The sequence below is a fragment of the Manihot esculenta genome, chromosome 14, assembly GCF_001659605.2.
Source record: "Manihot esculenta cultivar AM560-2 chromosome 14, M.esculenta_v8, whole genome shotgun sequence".
Taxonomy (NCBI): Eukaryota; Viridiplantae; Streptophyta; class Magnoliopsida; order Malpighiales; family Euphorbiaceae; genus Manihot; species Manihot esculenta.
This window is the reverse complement of record NC_035174.2, coordinates 5,211,123-5,228,125: the sequence shown is the minus strand read 5'-3', so window position 1 is coordinate 5,228,125 and position 17,003 is coordinate 5,211,123. Positions and strand designations below refer to the sequence as shown.

Genomic DNA, 17,003 nt, shown 5'->3' with positions numbered 1-17,003 from the left:
AGTTATGCTCCAATATTCACATCGATGCAGGCATCGGTAGTGTCTCCGTTCATATATTGTAAAAATTATTTTCAGCAATTTCATTTAATTATCATTATCTTCAAAAGATTATAATGCACAAGTGCACAGGATCAAAGGTCATCAAGGTTAATACAAATATAAAATATACAGAAAAAAGAAAACTAAAAATTTGAACAATGATTAAATATAAGATGAAACAAGGTACAAATATACTTGGTATAACTGTAAAAATACATCATAGTAATTCTTCCGGGACAAAATTTTCAGCAATCAGTCATTCTGCCACGAGGCCATCCTAATCCAGCACTGCCTACGTTTCCAACTGCTTGTATAGGGTTGATCAAGCCCTTTCTAGTGTTGCCTAGACCCTCCCCCTGCATAAATTGCAAACAAGGAAAAGATAGCTCAAGTCAACTACATGGCTGCACACATGTCCACCAATTGTGATGACAACATATTTATCCAATACAAGACTCAAAACCATATTATGCTGTAAGCAAAATGGAACATCTTAGTTAGACTCGAGTGGTAATATTCCCCATTGCGTTCAGGCATGGGAAGCTCTTTTCTTGGTTAATTAAATTGTTCCATGAGTCGCGTAAACAAACTGATGCTATGGCACCAGCTTGTCAGTAAAATTTACCTCCTTCCAACCCATTTTTTCAAGCATTTTCCTGGCATAACTCCCACTACCAAATGACATGTCCAAGGCTTCAGCTGCAGCTTCCTCTGTAGACACAGGGCTACAAACATCATCAACTAGTGTACTCTTTTGTCCAGGGCCCACACCAAATCCGCCATGAAAGTTTCTTCTCTCCGCAGCTCTATCCCTATATTCATAGATTCTTTGCTGGAAACAAGCCAAGAGATGTGTCAACACTGAAACGTAACAGATTGTGAAGAAGCTAAGACTAATCCACATTATATGTAGGGAAACAAGGCATGATTTACAAAAAGTATCACAATACAGTCAATTTTCATGAACCAAAATCCTAGTCACAGCAGTTATAATATCCTGCAATTAAGATCAACCAAAACATGCCTACCAGAGTAATTTTACAAGATTTAACAGTTGACATACAGATTAAAAACCAAAACAACCAAAATCTACATGATCATGGATAATACGTTTGATCATAACATGACTAAGGAATCATAAAAAATGACACCCATCATTTTGTGTATCACGACCTTCCAGGATGCCCTATACTTCTGACAATGTTTAAGTGTTTAGTCAATTACAGCCAGGGCCCAGGGGCAAAAATGGACCAACACTCTTACATTAACTGTGGGGCCAGGCATAAAAATATAAATAAGTAAATAAAATATCCTAAATATCATCACATATCATGAGAGTATAAGCCCTATTTAGAAGGTGTTCCTGGTCAAATGCATCAATCACTACAAGTGATAGTGTCAACTCGGTCTTAGCAAGCCCACTGAGACTTAAAATTACTCAGTAACATTGTTTTTTGGATGATAGAAGCCACTAAATGCACCTGGATGAGTTCTTCAGGGTAACTTCATCTTACACCAGCAAAATGATTTCAAATAGTTTCTGCATGGTTTAAAACTTCTGTCTACTAGATATTTAATAAAAATGACATAAGGTAATGTTAGCAATTCTAATGAAGCTCCCATGTTAGAGAAGTTACCTTCTTAGAGATGGAATGTTGACTTGATGATATAAACATGCCCTTGCAATCAGTGCCTTTATCTGCTAATTTTGGTTTACTTTTCCCACTAGATTTTGTTAGGGGGATATGTGGAATGTTCATTGACAATTCAGGGACACCCCAGTCTTTTGTTGGGTTGGAAGAATCATAACTTGACAAGGAAGCCAAGTATCTTGCGCTAGGACTATGCAACTTATACACTTGCCCTGAAACAAAAAGATTTTTAAGCAGCCTCATAAATTTGCAAACATCAACAGTAAATATGGAGTATTAAAACTTTCACAAATCGTCTGCAACCACTAAGTAGATTAGGTCATCCAAAATCAATCTGGCAACATGCTAGGATCATTGCATGGTCTACAAACTAAGGCAAATTCGAACCTGTTCTAGCTCGTACCAGGTCAAGATGTGCTTCACATATTGGAGCAGTTCTATAAAGATTGCCACTAGAAGGCATAGAAGGATGGAGTTTAGCAGACTGTTTCACCAGTCGTCCAACCAGCCTAAATGTCTGACTTTTTCCATCTCTTCTGGAAACTGTGATCTTTGCCCAGTCCCACAAATCCACAGCATGAAAATCTTGCAGTGGCTGTTCCCCAGAATTAACTACTTGACCATACTGAGCTTGCCAGTTTTCTTCTTCCCATGAAGCATCTGCAAGCATAAAGCTCATAATAACTCCCAGTCGATATCCACCCAGAAAGAGCTTTCCACTAGTAAAATGATAGTACTCACTGAATGAATCTCTACGTAATAATTACCAAACGATTAAATATATACTTACACACCTGCACTTTAGAATTTTTCCCTAAAAACACCTTGTCTAATCACTTTAATCATAACCTAATAAACACCTAAATTTTTTAAAAAATTACTTTTAAATATCTAAACTTTAAAAAAATTACTTTTAAACACAACTTTAAAATCATAGATTTGGCTAAGTTGTATTTAAAAGTAAGGTTTTTTTAAAATTTAGGTGTGTATTAGGTCATGATTAAAGTTGAGGTGAGGTGTCTGATAGGTAAAAGTGCTAAAGTATTAGCGTGAAAATATATATTTAGCCATTACCAAATACTTGATTAAATGGGAAAAATCTAAACCAAATGAAGCACTTAGGCAATGGAAAACATAAACAGAACATTCATCATTATCCATTCAATTATCTTAAGCAGCACACCAGCAAGCAATACCTTCATCTATGGTACTTTCACATTGATCAATTACTTTACAATTGTGTTCTGTGATCCAATCACCATCTTTTAACATTTGAGTATCATCGTTAGATGCACCTTAAAACATAAAACCATTTACATTAAGGTCAAAACTAAGAAACCTTCAAACAAAGTGTGCATAACTTCTGCAAAGAAAAGAGTGACAAACCATCAGCTAAATAGGTTAAGCCATCCCCGCCATCAACTTCCAATGACATTGTTGAAACATCAGCATTATTCCCTACTTGTTTATACCCAGAAAGATAAAGATTGATGAGGGATTCTTCTAACCTGAATTGAACATATACACTGTTAAAAGAGACAAAGAAACAAGTCTTCAAAATAAGAAATGTGGCATACCACTCTGACGGTGGAGGTGGATTTTCAGCTGGTTGATCAGAACTGCATTTTGTGTACCCTGTTAAAAAATATGTACTTGAATAAAGTCTGTCTTTGAAGTGTTTTTGAATAGGCAAAAGGACCAGCAAGTTTACAGGAAAGGCCTTGAACCAGACTCATCAACCACTTTGCTTGGATTGCTACAAGGGCAAATCATTATATGAAACTAAAAAGGTTGCGCCAGCTTTTTTAGGCAATACATAATGTTGAAGATATGTTATCAAATTTTTTGTCCTTAATCTCAATAATTTCTTTAAATCAACAGATACAATCCTATGATCCAGGAAAACCGCAAACTATGGTGCAAAGAGAGGCTGCCACAAGGAGTCTTGTGTTGGCAATATAACTATTTTCCTCGACCATAAATTGTAATTGAAGCAACACAAGCTATTAACTATTATTATACAAGCACAGGTCGCTCACCGTGAGCACCTTCATCACGAACAGTTCCACTGAATGAGTAAGCATCACAATGATCCACTGGCAATGAAGAAACATTATCCTCGCTGTTGCAACAGAACTGTGTAGATGACTCATCTCGATCAGAAGTATCAGAGACTACTCCGGGTGAACTACGTGATTCGACTGCATTAACCTGGAAAAAAAAGAGGTGGGTTCTAGAAAGCGAAAGTAGAGCATGATAAATAAAGGAGAATCAAGACAATATAATCATGGCCGGAGAAGAATCGAAAAACCTGAACTTGTACCTTGTCGAATTCTAAAAGCACATAACTTCCATTCTCGAACTTGTAATAAAGACCATCTCTACTACTATAGTACCAGCCAGCATTAGAGTCATGGTAAAATCCGCTGCTGCAGAATATCGAAAGAAACAAAAATCAAAATGAACCTAAACCAAATAATTACGGGGAAAAAAAAAAACACAACTAAAGCACAGAAAAATAATATAAGAAGATCAGGAATCACAATTCCACAACATGCCAAGAACCACGATAATTTAAAAGAGCAATACTGTTAAAAAGGGGGTTGTTAAATTTGTGATTGGATATGAATTAACGGAGGTCCACAAAGACGCATGATCAGTGTAGTATTAAAATTATGGAAAGAAAGTAATGTGAGGTAGAAACCTGGCATGGAAGTAGAGGCCAGAGGTCTCGTCCCAGACAAATGAATCATCATCTACCACTGTCGCTTGCGAATCGGTTTCTTTCCCTCCCTCCATCTCCATGGCCGCGTACCTTCTGCTTCTCTCTCTCTCTCTCTCTCTCTCTCTCTCTCTCTTTCCTTTTTTTCCTTTTGTTTTTTACGATGGAGAATACTCACAGCGGTTGGGCCGAGAAATCTACGTGAATTTGGGCCCAACCTCGGTGTCATCTTCAACTTGGTCCACCGGGAAAAGTATAGATTCATGGGAAAATTCTTTTGAAACAAAATCCTGCATGCTGCGTGTACAAAGTTTCCAACTTCCACCGCATAAGCGCACCGACTCGACCCTCGTCCTAAGGAGGAGAGTTCGGCTGTTTTTATTTAACAACGCATCACCCTTGGCTTGATAATCTCCATCCCCAAATGCGCATGCCAATCCTCTTCTCCCTTTATAGTCTCTACGTTCTGGGACACGTACAAGGAGCTTTCCTTCTCCATGGCTCCGACTACAAGCAGCAATACCATACAGTCAATGGGGCTTTCAGATGACAAACTACCCTTGTCAATCACACTTGAGGAATCTACCTTTCTTGCCAATGCTCATCCATTTCTCAAACAAGTCCCTGACAATATTGTCGTTACACCATCATCCTTCCTCTCTGTTGGAGAGACCAAAAACGCTGTGGGATGCTTCGTGGGGTTTGACATGGATGAGTGCAAGAGCTGGCACGCGATACCCATTGGCAAGCTCAGCAGGATAAGGTTTATGAGCATATTCAGATTCAAGGTGTGGTGGACGACCCACTAGATTGGCTATAATGGAAAGGATGTGGAAACCGAGACCCAGATTATGATTTTGGACAGAAGTGACTCCGGCAGACCCGACGTTCTCCTACTTCCACTCATTGAAGGGTCCTTCAGGTCTTCGCTTCAGGCAGGGGTTGACGACTACGTGGATATTTGTGTGGAAAGTGGGTCCAGTCGGGTGTGTGAATCCAGGTTCCGGAGTTGTTTGTACATACATGTTGGTCACGACCCATATAGGCTTGTGAGGGATGCCATGAAAGTGGTTAAGGCACGTTTGGGCACTTTCAAGCTTTTGGAGGAGAAAACACCACCAAATATTGTGGACAAATTTGGCTGGTGCACTTGGGATGCAGTGTACCGAGAAGTTAATCCTAATGTGGTCAGATCTGGGGTCAAAGGCCTTCTACAGGGCGGGTGCCCTCCCAAGTGGGTCCTCATTGATGATGGTTGGCAGTCCATATGTCATGATGACCAAGACCCTGTCTCTGACGTAGAAGGTATGGATCGAATGGTTACTGGGACTACAATGTTCAATGAAAGTCCCAGACTGAAGACTTTTGAAGTAAATTATAAATTCAAGGACTATAAGAGTCCTAAGGTACCCTTTAATAAGGGCATGGGCGCCTTTATTAAGGATCTTAAAGAGGATGTCAGGACCGTGGAGGACGTATACGTTTGGCATGCATTTCTTGGATATTGGGGTGGGATTAGACCCAATTCCCCTGCAGTGCCCGAGTCTAAGATCATCATTCCTAGATTGTCGAAGGGCTTGCAGAAAACAATGGATGACTTGGCAGTGAACAACATTCTGACATACGGAGTTGGCTTTGTCCAGCCAGAGCTGGTGTCTAAGCTGTACGAGGGGCTTCACTCTCATCTTGCATCGGCTGGGATTGATGGTGTCAAGATCGATGCAATTCATGTAAGTTATCGATTTTGGAATGAAAATCTTTTAATTGATAAATGTAAATGTATGAGAAATCAATAATCATGCTTCTATAGAAAATTTCAGTTTTTGAGCATTTTATTTGGGTATAGTTGCTGGAGATGATATCGGAGGAATATGGTGGGCAAGTTGAAGTTGCCAAAACTTATTACAAGGCACTGAGAGCTTCTATAAGGAAACATTTCAAGGGAAACGGTGTTATTGCAAGTATGGAGCAAGGCAATGACTTCATGTTCCTTGGAACAGAGGCTATATCACTTGGACGCGTTGGTAGGTTTCTTTGAAAATTCAGAGTCTATAATCAGAAATTATAACCATCGTCTGATTACTGATGCATATTGTAGGAGATGATTTTTGGGGCAGCGATCCTGCGGGAGATCCAAGAGGAACATTTTGGCTACAAGGATGCCATATTGTGCACTGCGCCTATAATAGCTTGTGGATGTGCAATTTCATACACCCAGATTGGGACATGTTCCAAAGCACTCACCCTGTAGCTGAATTTCATGCTGCATCGAGAGCCATCTCCGGGGGACCAATTTATGTGAGCTACAGGATCCGCGAGCACAACTTCAAGTTGCTTAAGAGACTAGTGTTGCCAGACGGGTCCATTCTTCGTTGCGAATCTTATGCTCTTCCTACTAGAGATTGTCTTTTCCGGGATCCTTTACATGATGGGGAGACAATGCTCAAGCTTTGGAACCTTAACAAAGTAAGAGTCTTATGTACCCTCCAGTAAGTGATGTATAGGCTTCTGTTTCATTGTTTCCACTGGATTTGTTTCAGTATACAGGGGTGCTTGGACTGTTTAATTGTCAAGGAGGAGGATGGTGCTGCATAACCAGGAGGAACAAAGGTGCCCCCATGTTTTCAAACAGGGTTCACTGTTTGACAGCTCCCGAAGATATTGAATGGAAAAATGGAAGGAACCCAGTTCCCATGGAAGGAGCCTATACATTTGCTGTGTATATATTTCATGAAAAGAAGCTGAAGCTGATGAAGCGTGCAGGAGAAACGTTAGAGTTCTGGCTTGAACCATTTACTTATGAGCTACTTACATTTTCTCCAGTGCACATGTTGTCAAAGAAAGTAATCCAATTTGCTCCAATTGGATTAGTGAACATGCTGAACTCTGGTGGTGCAATTCAATCTTTAGATGTCGACGAGGAAGGGAGTTGGGTGAGGATTGGAGTGAAGGGAATTGGAGAGATGAAGATGTATGCATCTGAAAGGCCAAGGAGATGCAAGATTGATGGAGTGGAGGGAGAGTTCTGTTATGATGATGATACGGTGACAGTTCAAGTTCCTTGGCATGGTTCTCCAGGGTTGTCTGTCATGGAGTACTTGTTTTGATTTTTAATTAAGAGTTGTTACTGCTTTCTTATTATGGGTGTCTTAATTAGGTAATTTTTAAATGTTTTTGATGTATATAAACACGTGGTATAAATATATATGAAATTTCATATAAATTTGATCGACTATTTACATGTGAATTTTTGAAAAGCACACGACAATTCCATAGCCAGTAGAGTGAGACTTGGTTATTTGCAGATATCTATAAAGTTGGAGTATGTCTTTTCATTCTTGATTTTTATTTGAATAAAAAAAAAACCTATGAGGCTACAACACTCTAAATCTTAAAAATCATTTCATGATATACATAACCTAATTAAAAAGTAAAATTAATATAATGTTACAATCACATCAGTAGGTAGAAAGTATTTTCCACCGATTTAAATTTATAAAATAATTTTTTTTTATATAGAAAATATGATATTAATTTTAATCGTTGAACATATGATTGTTATTGTTAAGTTATTAATAATTAAAGGTGAATCTAATAGTAATTAGAATTATTCATATATGGTAGTATATTTGTGATTCATATTATCTTGTAATAGGTTATTTTAATTTTAATTTTATATAGTTTAGATGTATTATGAAATATTTTTTAAAATTCATAATATCACCTATGATTTTAAGTAAAATTACTGTGAAAATGCATATTTTGATTTTTTTTCACAGAAAAATATATTTCCTTAATTTTATTTTCATTTTATATATTTAATTCCTTTTAACTTTTAAAATATGAAATAATTTAATTCTTTCGACTAATATAATATTTACTCATTTTTACATTATAATGAATTATATTACTCAAAAATTGATGGTTGAAACTGTTGCGTTACAAAAATTAAATCATTTATAATTAAAAAAGGTTAAGAGTTTGAACAATAAGAGTATTTTGATCGACTTAATTATCTGAGGAAGTTAATTCGAAACGAGGGGTTGAAGATGTTTTGTGCAGATGATCTGAAAAGCCATCTCCAATTATGGCCAAATGACCTAAAAAGTGCTAAGGGATCTTGAGCTCAAACTCAATGATTGGAAGGACTCGCCTTTCTTTTCTCTCAACCGTAGGAATCACCTTTCTTGTTATCATTATATGCATTCAAGTTATGGGTCCCCATAACAAGAAGGGCGCTGTTACACTACCTGCACTTACAAAACTTTGTTGATACTACAACACCCATTGGTGATAAACAATTGCAGAAATTTCCACATTGAAAGGCCGTCTTGACTCCAAATTGCAGAGTTGATTGGGCAGTTATAGGGTAGAGATCAACGAGGACCATCTTCTTAATGGGTGCAGCTGCAGCCCCAAGAAAGAGAGTAGAATTGGTGGATGAAGGACCACTGCATTTTTCACTAGGCTGTGTTGTGTGTGTTCCCAATCATGACTGAACTCTCAACAACTTAAAACCTGGTCCCAATGGCTTCAAATTTCAATGCTGTAGGCTTAGTGCTGATTTTGTGGACCCTTTAACAATTTAGAGGTTCAGCCAATTTGTACATTAAGAATTTTAGGTGTTTTTTCGCTTTCATCTTTAATTTCATTCTGAATGATTTTTGAGAAAGGAGCAACACAGATATGGGCTTCTTCACTACCACTTACTCAACTCTCATTCACTTGCCCCACTATACCACATCACTTGGGTTTATTTTCATTTTTCATTAAATTATTTAAGATTAATTGATTTTATATTATTTATTTTTTACATGACATCATGTGTATGTTTTGTTTAAAATATTAAAAGAAAAAGAAACAATAAATTAAAAAATCTATAAAAAAATTTAATCAACAAAAGCAAAGGTTTCAGCAGCTTTTAATCAGCCTTTTCCGCACGAAATTCAAAAAATAATAATACAAATATTAAATAATTTTAAATTAACTTTAAGATTTTTATAATATAATATTTATAAAATGTATTTTTTTTGCAAGCAGTCTTAACGTAACTTTCTTTATGTACAAATATCAAAATTTATTATTTATATGAAATCAAAAACAATGACGAGCAGCGAATCTACGTTCTATACTTTCAACGTCTATGATAGTTCTCTGTTCTTCTCAAGAGTTGTAGCCTAGGAAAACTAAAATATTTTAAAATAGACGGTGAGATTTCTTGATCCTTGAGAAAATTTCCATGTCGGAAGCGTTTCCGAGGGCGGACAATAAACCCACCAGCGCATAATCCTCAATTCCTCATCATACCGTTTCTTCTCTTCTTTCGTTCTTCTAGGTCCAAAATCAAGAAGTGCTAGTGTCTGTGTTTTAATATTTGGGTGTTTTCTTTTCGTTTCAAAAGCTCAAGCACTGGGACACCACCGATTGGTACTGCTGATGATTATTCAGTTACAAGTAATTTGAAGTTTCTTTGCTGATCTTCTGCAAACTTCGAACATTTCTGTTGGTTTACAATAAAGACCCACATATCTCATGCGCTAAAGGCTCTAGAAACCCACGAATCTCACTGATTTCTATCGGATTCAATGGGTTTTTTACAGTTCTTCGAAATCTCATAAGCGTCATTCACCACTTTCCTAAATTTCTCTGCTCATTTCACTTGTCTGGAGTCTTGACCGCACACTGTATCTCCACCATCCATTTGTCAAGCGAAGCATTTGTACTTATCATCTGGGTTTTTCTATACACTACTGATCTGGGTTTCTTCATTGCCCACATCTACAGCGGAGTTCTCTAAACAGCTAAAAGCTCTGTTTTTGCTCACTGTTTTTGCTCACTGTTTTTGCTCACTGTTTTCTTGGAAAATACTCGTCATCTATATCTGCCTTTCTCATCTTTTTCCTGAGAAAGATGGATAGTGCCAGGAGTATTTTCACGGCTAGAAACTTGATGGTGCTATCTCTAGCCATCAATGTGAGCTTCATTTTGAGGCTGGGGTATCAGACCTTTGACATAAAGAGAGAGCAACTGATTGGGGGTGACGGTGCCCGGAGAGAGGCACTGTCTACGCAGAGGGCACATCTGTCTGTGTCTACCACCTCGTCATCTTCTCCGACGACTTTCCCTGGCGAGGACAGACACAGAGTGATCAATCTAGACCAGTAAGTGCAAACAAATCATTTTTCTTTTTTGGTTTTTCTAAACTTCTTTATTCCTTGTCGCTTGATAATTTCTTTTTTGACATTTCTGTGTACTATTTATCATTAGCCTGTGATTATGTGGCTTTGGTTCTTGAAGTTGGTGTTGTTTCAGCAAAATTAACATTTCCTTTGTCCTTAGACAAATTTTCAAGCCAGGGGGGGCAAAAATGAAATATCATTATCAAGGGTAATTTCCCAATAATTTTTTTCCCTTGATTTATTTATTACTATTCTGTACAGCATGGGCTGAGGGCTACATCTAGCTTTTATAAAAAAAAGGAGAGAGCTGGGGCATGCTTACCTCTGTGCTTGCTAAGCTGTAGTGTTTAGCCAGGGTAGACAATGACAGGTCACAGGATCACTGATATATTTGTGTTTTAGATTTTTCATGCTGATGTGTTGAGGCTTGGTCAAGGGGATTTTTTTTTTTGTCAAAAATAGATGCCTGTATATACAATTCAATCGCTAGATCCAAATTAAAATATAATTTAATTATGGGATCTAAGTTAAAATAATGTGAGGTGAATTGCAATTTTTTTTTTTTACCTGATGACTGTTTATGTCATATCTCTGCTCCCAAGTTGAAGGTTGACCGAGTGATGGAAGTGCCAACATTGCACTATGGTGCCAGTTTGACCAGCACCATCATCATGATTATTTTTATAATTTTGATAAAAGAAAGAACACGCACCATCATTATTTACCTAAGTTGTGGTGCTATTGTGGACCTTTTAACTCCTGATAAAGACTTCTAACAGTTGAATGATTTATTTAGCTATTTGCAATTTGGAGGAGCCCAAGGTGTATGTTAGCACAAGGCACTATAGGTTCAGTTTCAGAAGAAGAAGAAGGAGATGCATGTTCGTGGGGGCCATATGTTGAGCCCCTCCTTCTTTTGGCCTTTGGGAAGATCTAAAGAATAGACTCCTTTTAGGCTTAATGACCTGTTTTAGGTTATATGGAAAGTGGGCTTTTGTGGGTCAAGCACTTTGTGGGTCCTATAGAGATATGTGCCAGTTATAACTGGATTTTTGCTTAATGGGTCAGTAGCTAGCCAAGCCAGCAACACACACATTATATCTATATTCCATGCATATACACATCATCTGATCATTTTGAGAGGGTCCTACCAATTCTGCCTTCGGCCTTCCCTTACCTACCACCCCACACTATATGCAGTTTTTCAGAAACTTTACCTGCTTGCTTGCTGTGTGCTTGTGGGTAATTTTCCAGGGAGAGTCCTCATCTGAATCCACTTGGTTAATCTGGCTACAGATCCTGAAACAACATAAAAATCTTGTGATTTCTTTTTCCTATACAAATAAAATATGTTAGCATGCTGATTTGATTTCCCAAATCATATTTATTAAGGTCCCAATTTTTCTCAATTTCTTTTTTTAGAAAAAAAGTTAATACTAACCTGCTTCATGCAGTGGGGATCCGACCATGTACGAGAGGTTCTGGCAGCAAGTAGGTGACAAGGCCACGGTCGTGATTCCTGGCTGGCAATCGATTAGCTATTTCTCTGATATTGGAAACCTTTGCTGGTTTCTAGAGCCTGAGTTTGCCAAGCAGCTACTTAGACTGCATAAAATCGTTGGCAATGCAGTTACTGAGGACCGCCACATTGTGGTTGGTACGGGTTCTACTCAGCTCTTTCAAGCTGTGTTATATGCACTTGCTCGTCCAGGGGTTGAGGAACCCATCAGTGTTGTATCTGCAGCTCCATACTATTCTGTAAGTGTCCCTTTCCGTCAATAAGATATAGATTCTTGCCTTCGTATATCTTCAGACTAACATCAATGGAACTTGTTCCAGTCTTATCCGGCAATAACTGAATCCCTCAAGTCTGGGCTTTACAAATGGGAAGGAGACGCTCTTAGTTTCTCGAAAGAAGGGCAATTCATAGAACTAGTGACCTCCCCTAATAACCCAGACGGGTATGTGAGGGATTCAGTGGTTAATAAAAGTGGGGGAGTGTTGGTGCACGATTTTGCTTACTACTGGCCTCAGTACACTCCCATTACTTCTCCAGCCGACTACGACATTATGTTGTTCACACTCTCTAAGACCACTGGGCATGCCGGAATGCGCATTGGGTAAGTTTAATCCAGGTTCCCGCTTTTGAAGGCTAGCTGCTGCTATATTAACTTCTGGTCTTCTTTGCGTCTATCAGCTGGGCTCTTGTCAAGGACAGAGAGATAGCCAAAAGAATGGTGAAATATATCGAGCTCAACAGCATTGGCGTTTCTAAGGATTCACAGCTCCGGGCTGCAAAGGTTTTTAAAGTTGTTTCCGACAGCTGTGAATCTTCCAGAGATACAACAGAATCTCTTTTTGAGTTTGCCTATCACCTCATGGTGGAGAGATGGCAAAACCTAAGGGCGGCGGTGAAACGTAGTGGCATGTTCAGCTTGCCGGAATTCTCCCCTGGATTATGCAAGTTTACGGGCAGGTTCTTTGAACCTCAACCTGGTAAAATTCCACACTAATTAATCATTATGTCTGACAATTTATATCCTTATTTACGGCAATGTTAGCAAGGAATTAATTAACACTTACGACATTACCTCTTGTGCAGCTTTTGCATGGTTGAAGTGCGAAGAACCGATCGAAGACTGCGAGAGCTTCTTAAGATCGAACAAGATCTTGACGAGGAGTGGGACACACTTCGGAGTTGGTCCACAATACGTTAGGATTAGTTTGCTAGATCGCGACGACAATATTGATTTATTTGTAGAGAGATTGTCCAACATTCGCAAGGACAATCTCTACCAGCATATGGGGGAGTGAGCAGGAGCTTTAGCATGTGCTTGCTTCATTCCCTGTATTTGTAAACTAATAAAAGAGAAGTTAATTGCTTGTTCGATCGCAAGTTCTATAGCACCATTTTCTTCTTCTCACACATGGGTAACAGAAATGAAATCTCCTGGTTTTTAACAAGAACCCAATAACTAGCTCATGGTTTGAGAGGCTAAACTCGTCCAGCCAGGTTGTGAATTGTGATAACCGAAAGAACCCATCCAGAAGCGTGAAAACTTCCCTGATCCAATAAAATAACATTGGACCATGAAATTAAATTCTCCTAAGACAGGCTAATCTTTCATATTGATAACATGTAGAATCAATTTATCATTTCGATCAACTAAACAGGTAAATTTCTTTTTTGGATGGTATGATAATGAACTATGAGAGTGAATTTTATTAATACCATTAATTTTATATCCATGAGTTTTTAACTTTGTTATTTTTTAATAGTATACTAATGGCAAAATAATTTTTAAAAAATATTTACACATTTATTTATTAAATATCAACATCAAATCATATAAAAAAAGCACCATGTGATTAATGCAGTTTCAATTACCGTAGCTTAAAAAAAAGGTGCATATCAATTTAATTCTTCAGTGTAAAAGTTAATTATGGAAACGTAATAAGAAAATTACCTGCCACTGTTGATCACTCACAGGGGAACTAATTTTGCGTAGAGATCAAAGAAAAACAGCTCCAATGTTAACAAAACGACGACGTCCTTTGCGCCTCTGTCGTCATAAATTATCGCGTCCCTTCTCCTGCATCAATGGGGATATTATGGTTACTATACTAAACCAATAAGACAATTAAGTAATTATATTAATTATCATTACTTCTACATAAAGAAATCAATAATTATTGCCATCTTTTCTTTTTTTAAAAATTTACTTAGCAATAAAAGAAAATGGTAAATTTTTTTTCTCTGTTAGAATTGACATATTAAAATTGGAATTCAAGATCTTCTAACCTTAAAAATGATATTAGTACTAATGAGGTAAACCTTATTAATAATAATAAACATAAATTTAATTCATATGAATAATACAAATTAAATTGCAAGCTGAGAAAGTAACCTTAAGCGCAAAAAATGAATGTAGCTTTACAAAAGTCTTGTGAAGAGAACCAAACATGGCGTTCAACTTTGTAGTGCTACCAATTTCTAAGAAGACATTAGTTGTCTTCCCAAAACTACTCATATGAAAAATTTCTCACAATAGGTTTTCGGTGATTCTAAACGGAAGGATTGCGAAGATATTTATAGAAAAATTATGTGATATTGTCCAAGCAGAAGATGAAGTAGATATATTTTTATAAGTGAAATATATTAAAATATAATAATAAATAATCATATTAATTGTTAGTAATAACATAATGTATAAACAAGAAAATACGATAATAAATAATTACGTGAACTGTCAGTAATCAGTTAAAAAGTTTAAGACCAATCATGTGAAGTTGGTTAAAATATAAAAAATAATAATATATTTTGAGATACGATAAAAATTAATATAAATTTAATTCATATGACTGACACAAATTAAATATATAAATTGAGAGAATAACCTTAAAGCAAAAGATGAAGGTAGCTCTATTGGAAGTTCTGTGAAGAGAATCAAACATGGCCTTCAACTTTCTAGTGCAATTTCTAAGAAGACATTAGTTATCTTTCCAAAACTACAACTTGTATTGAACTCTAAACCATATTCTATCTCTCAAAATATGTGATATTGTGGAAATAGAAAATTAAGTAAAGATATTTTTAAATTGAAATACATCAAGATATAATAAATAATCACGTGAATTGTTATAAAGGTATTTATAGAAAGATTATGTGATATTGTAGAAAAAAAATCAAGTAGAGACATTTTTAAACTGAAATATATCAAGATATAATAATAAATAATCAAGTGAATTATCAGTAATGACATATTGTTTATGAAAGAAATGAAACAAAAATATTTTTAAATTGATATATATCAAGATGCGATAATAAATAATCATCTGAATTATTAATAATCAGTTAAAAAGAAGACTTTTTACGTGAAATTGTTTAAAATTTCAAAAATAATTATATATTTTGAGATGCTGTAAAAATTACAAATATAAATTTGGTTCTTAAATAATGCAAATTAAATATGCAAGTTGAGAAAGTAACCTTGAATGCTAGCTCTATGGAAAATTCTATGAAGAGAAACCAAACATGGCCTTCAACTTTCTAGTGCAATTTCTAAAAAGACATTAGTTGTCTTCCCAAAACTACACCTTGTATTGAACTCTAAACTATACCTTACCTCTGGAATGAAAATTTTCTATCACATTACGATTTTGATGGACTCTCCATGGAAGGGTTGTAAAGGTATTTATAGAAAAAAATTGCCATATTGTCTAGACAAGAAATAAAATAGAAATTTTTTTAAAATTGAAATATATCAAGATACAATAATAAACAATCGTGTGAATTGTTAGTAATTAATTATTGTCCAAACAAGAATTGAAATAGAAATATTTTAAAATTAAAATATATTAAAATACGACAATAAATAATCACGTGAACTATCGGTAATCAGTTAAAAGAGAAAACTATTTACGTAAACTTATTTAAAATCTCAATGATGTATTTTGAGATGTGATAAAATTATAAATGTAATTTAATTCATATGAATAATACAAATAGGTGAGAAAGTAACCTTAAGCGCAAAAGATGAATATAACTCTATGGAATATCCTGTAAGAGAAGAACCAAACATAACCTTCCACTTTCTAGTGTAATTTCTAGGAAGACATTAGTTGTCTTCCCAAAGCTATATCTTGTAATGAACTCTAACCCATATCTATCTCTCATATGAAATATTTTTCATATCACACTAGGACTTTTGAGTGATTCTGAATAGAAGAATTACGAGGGTATTTATAGAAAATTTATGTGATACTATCTACATAGGAGATAAAATAAAAATATTTTTAAATTAAATATATTAAAATACAATAATAAAAATCACGTGAACTGTCAGTTATTAATTAAAAAGAAGACTTTTCACGTGAAATTGTTTAGAATCTCAATAAAAGTGATATTATATTTTGAGAAGCGACAAAAATTATTCACATGAAATTTCATATACGGTTAAAAAAAGTAAGTATTTTCATATTTAAAAATTTTTAATTATTTTGAATTTCAATCAAAATAGAGTTGATGGCAAAAAAATAATATATTTTTAATTTTATTGCAATTACATTATGTATTTTTTTTTATTAATTAAATTCTAACATTTTAAAATTACTCAAATTATACTTTGTTATTTGTTGTGTGATTAAAAGTTAACAGAATTATCGCGTCACTCGTGGTGTTAACATTTCATATCAGTAAATTTTAAAGTAAAATTAATAATAATTTAAAATTTTAATATAAAATTATAATAAAATTAAAAATATAAAATTCTTTTTATAATTATCTATTTATTAATAATTTTTTAGGAGACGTAAAACACTTAATCAAATCAAGCTAGATAATTAAATACTTAATTTATATATTATTAATTTTTTAAAATTCATTCAAAATATTAATATAATTAAAAAAAT

The 17,003-nt window shown here is 35.5% G+C and overlaps 2 protein-coding genes, 2 long non-coding RNA genes and 1 pseudogene across 11 annotated transcripts; 2 read left to right on the top strand and 3 right to left on the bottom strand.

Annotated features, from left to right (window-relative positions):
• Nucleotides 1–128: 128 nt before the first annotated feature.
• On the bottom strand, nt 129–4,575 carry LOC110631225 (RNA-binding protein 5). Of its 6 annotated transcripts, XM_021778976.1 has the most exons (10): nt 4,396–4,575; nt 4,015–4,120; nt 3,731–3,902; nt 3,269–3,326; nt 3,078–3,199; nt 2,888–2,986; nt 2,079–2,351; nt 1,677–1,903; nt 665–871; nt 129–395 (listed from the first exon to the last, which is right to left on the bottom strand). In XM_021778976.1, exons 1-10 carry the CDS (start codon nt 4,494–4,496, stop codon nt 285–287), a joined length of 1,476 nt encoding a protein of 491 aa, XP_021634668.1. In that variant the 5' UTR covers nt 4,497–4,575; the 3' UTR covers nt 129–284. The 6 variants fall into 6 exon arrangements, with proteins under 6 accessions (XP_021634668.1, XP_043806085.1, XP_021634669.1 ...); XM_043950150.1 differs by having other exon boundaries at nt 3,078–3,326; XM_021778977.1 differs by lacking the exon at nt 2,888–2,986.
• A 335-nt stretch (nt 4,576–4,910) lies between these two features.
• Nucleotides 4,911–7,648, top strand: LOC110631224 (annotated as a pseudogene).
• A 1,860-nt stretch (nt 7,649–9,508) lies between these two features.
• On the top strand, nt 9,509–13,488 carry LOC110631077 (tryptophan aminotransferase-related protein 2). 2 transcript variants are annotated; one of them, XM_021778789.2, is made up of 6 exons: nt 9,509–10,574; nt 10,753–10,800; nt 12,047–12,350; nt 12,432–12,712; nt 12,790–13,088; nt 13,195–13,488. In XM_021778789.2, the coding sequence occupies exons 1-6, from the start codon at nt 10,324–10,326 to the stop codon at nt 13,404–13,406; spliced, it is 1,395 nt and encodes a 464-aa protein (XP_021634481.1). In that variant the 5' UTR covers nt 9,509–10,323; the 3' UTR covers nt 13,407–13,488. The 2 variants fall into 2 exon arrangements, with proteins under 2 accessions (XP_021634481.1, XP_021634482.1); XM_021778790.2 differs by lacking the exon at nt 10,753–10,800 and having other exon boundaries at nt 9,510–10,574.
• LOC122721675 lies at nt 10,402–12,175 on the bottom strand. The gene is made up of 3 exons (XR_006348380.1): nt 12,034–12,175; nt 11,810–11,891; nt 10,402–10,537 (listed from the first exon to the last, which is right to left on the bottom strand). It is a non-coding gene; the product is annotated as an uncharacterized LOC122721675 (long non-coding RNA).
• Nucleotides 12,944–16,290, bottom strand: LOC122721674. Of its 2 annotated transcripts, none has more exons than XR_006348378.1 (4): nt 16,115–16,290; nt 14,060–14,182; nt 13,184–13,451; nt 12,944–13,085 (listed from the first exon to the last, which is right to left on the bottom strand). It is a non-coding gene; the product is annotated as an uncharacterized LOC122721674 (long non-coding RNA). The 2 variants fall into 2 exon arrangements; XR_006348379.1 differs by lacking the exon at nt 16,115–16,290 and adding an exon at nt 14,501–14,667.
• Nucleotides 16,291–17,003: the final 713 nt, after the last annotated feature.

Excerpts from the sequence above, each read along its gene's own strand:
- LOC110631225 (XM_043950150.1), bottom strand. The coding sequence starts at position 4,496 with ATGGAGATGGAGGGAGGGAAAGAAACCGATTCGCAAGCGACAGTGGTA. Across the intron at positions 3,327-3,730 it reads TCGTGATGAAGGTGCTCACG|GGTACACAAAATGCAGTTCT; the intron begins GTGAGCGACCTG and ends ATTTTTTAACAG. Across the intron at positions 2,987-3,077 it reads CTTAACCTATTTAGCTGATG|GTGCATCTAACGATGATACT; the intron begins GTTTGTCACTCT and ends TTATGTTTTAAG.
- LOC110631077 (XM_021778789.2), top strand. The coding sequence starts at position 10,324 with ATGGATAGTGCCAGGAGTATTTTCACGGCTAGAAACTTGATGGTGCTA. Across the intron at positions 10,801-12,046 it reads ATGAAATATCATTATCAAGG|TGGGGATCCGACCATGTACG; the intron begins GTAATTTCCCAA and ends TGCTTCATGCAG. Across the intron at positions 12,351-12,431 it reads CTGCAGCTCCATACTATTCT|TCTTATCCGGCAATAACTGA; the intron begins GTAAGTGTCCCT and ends AACTTGTTCCAG.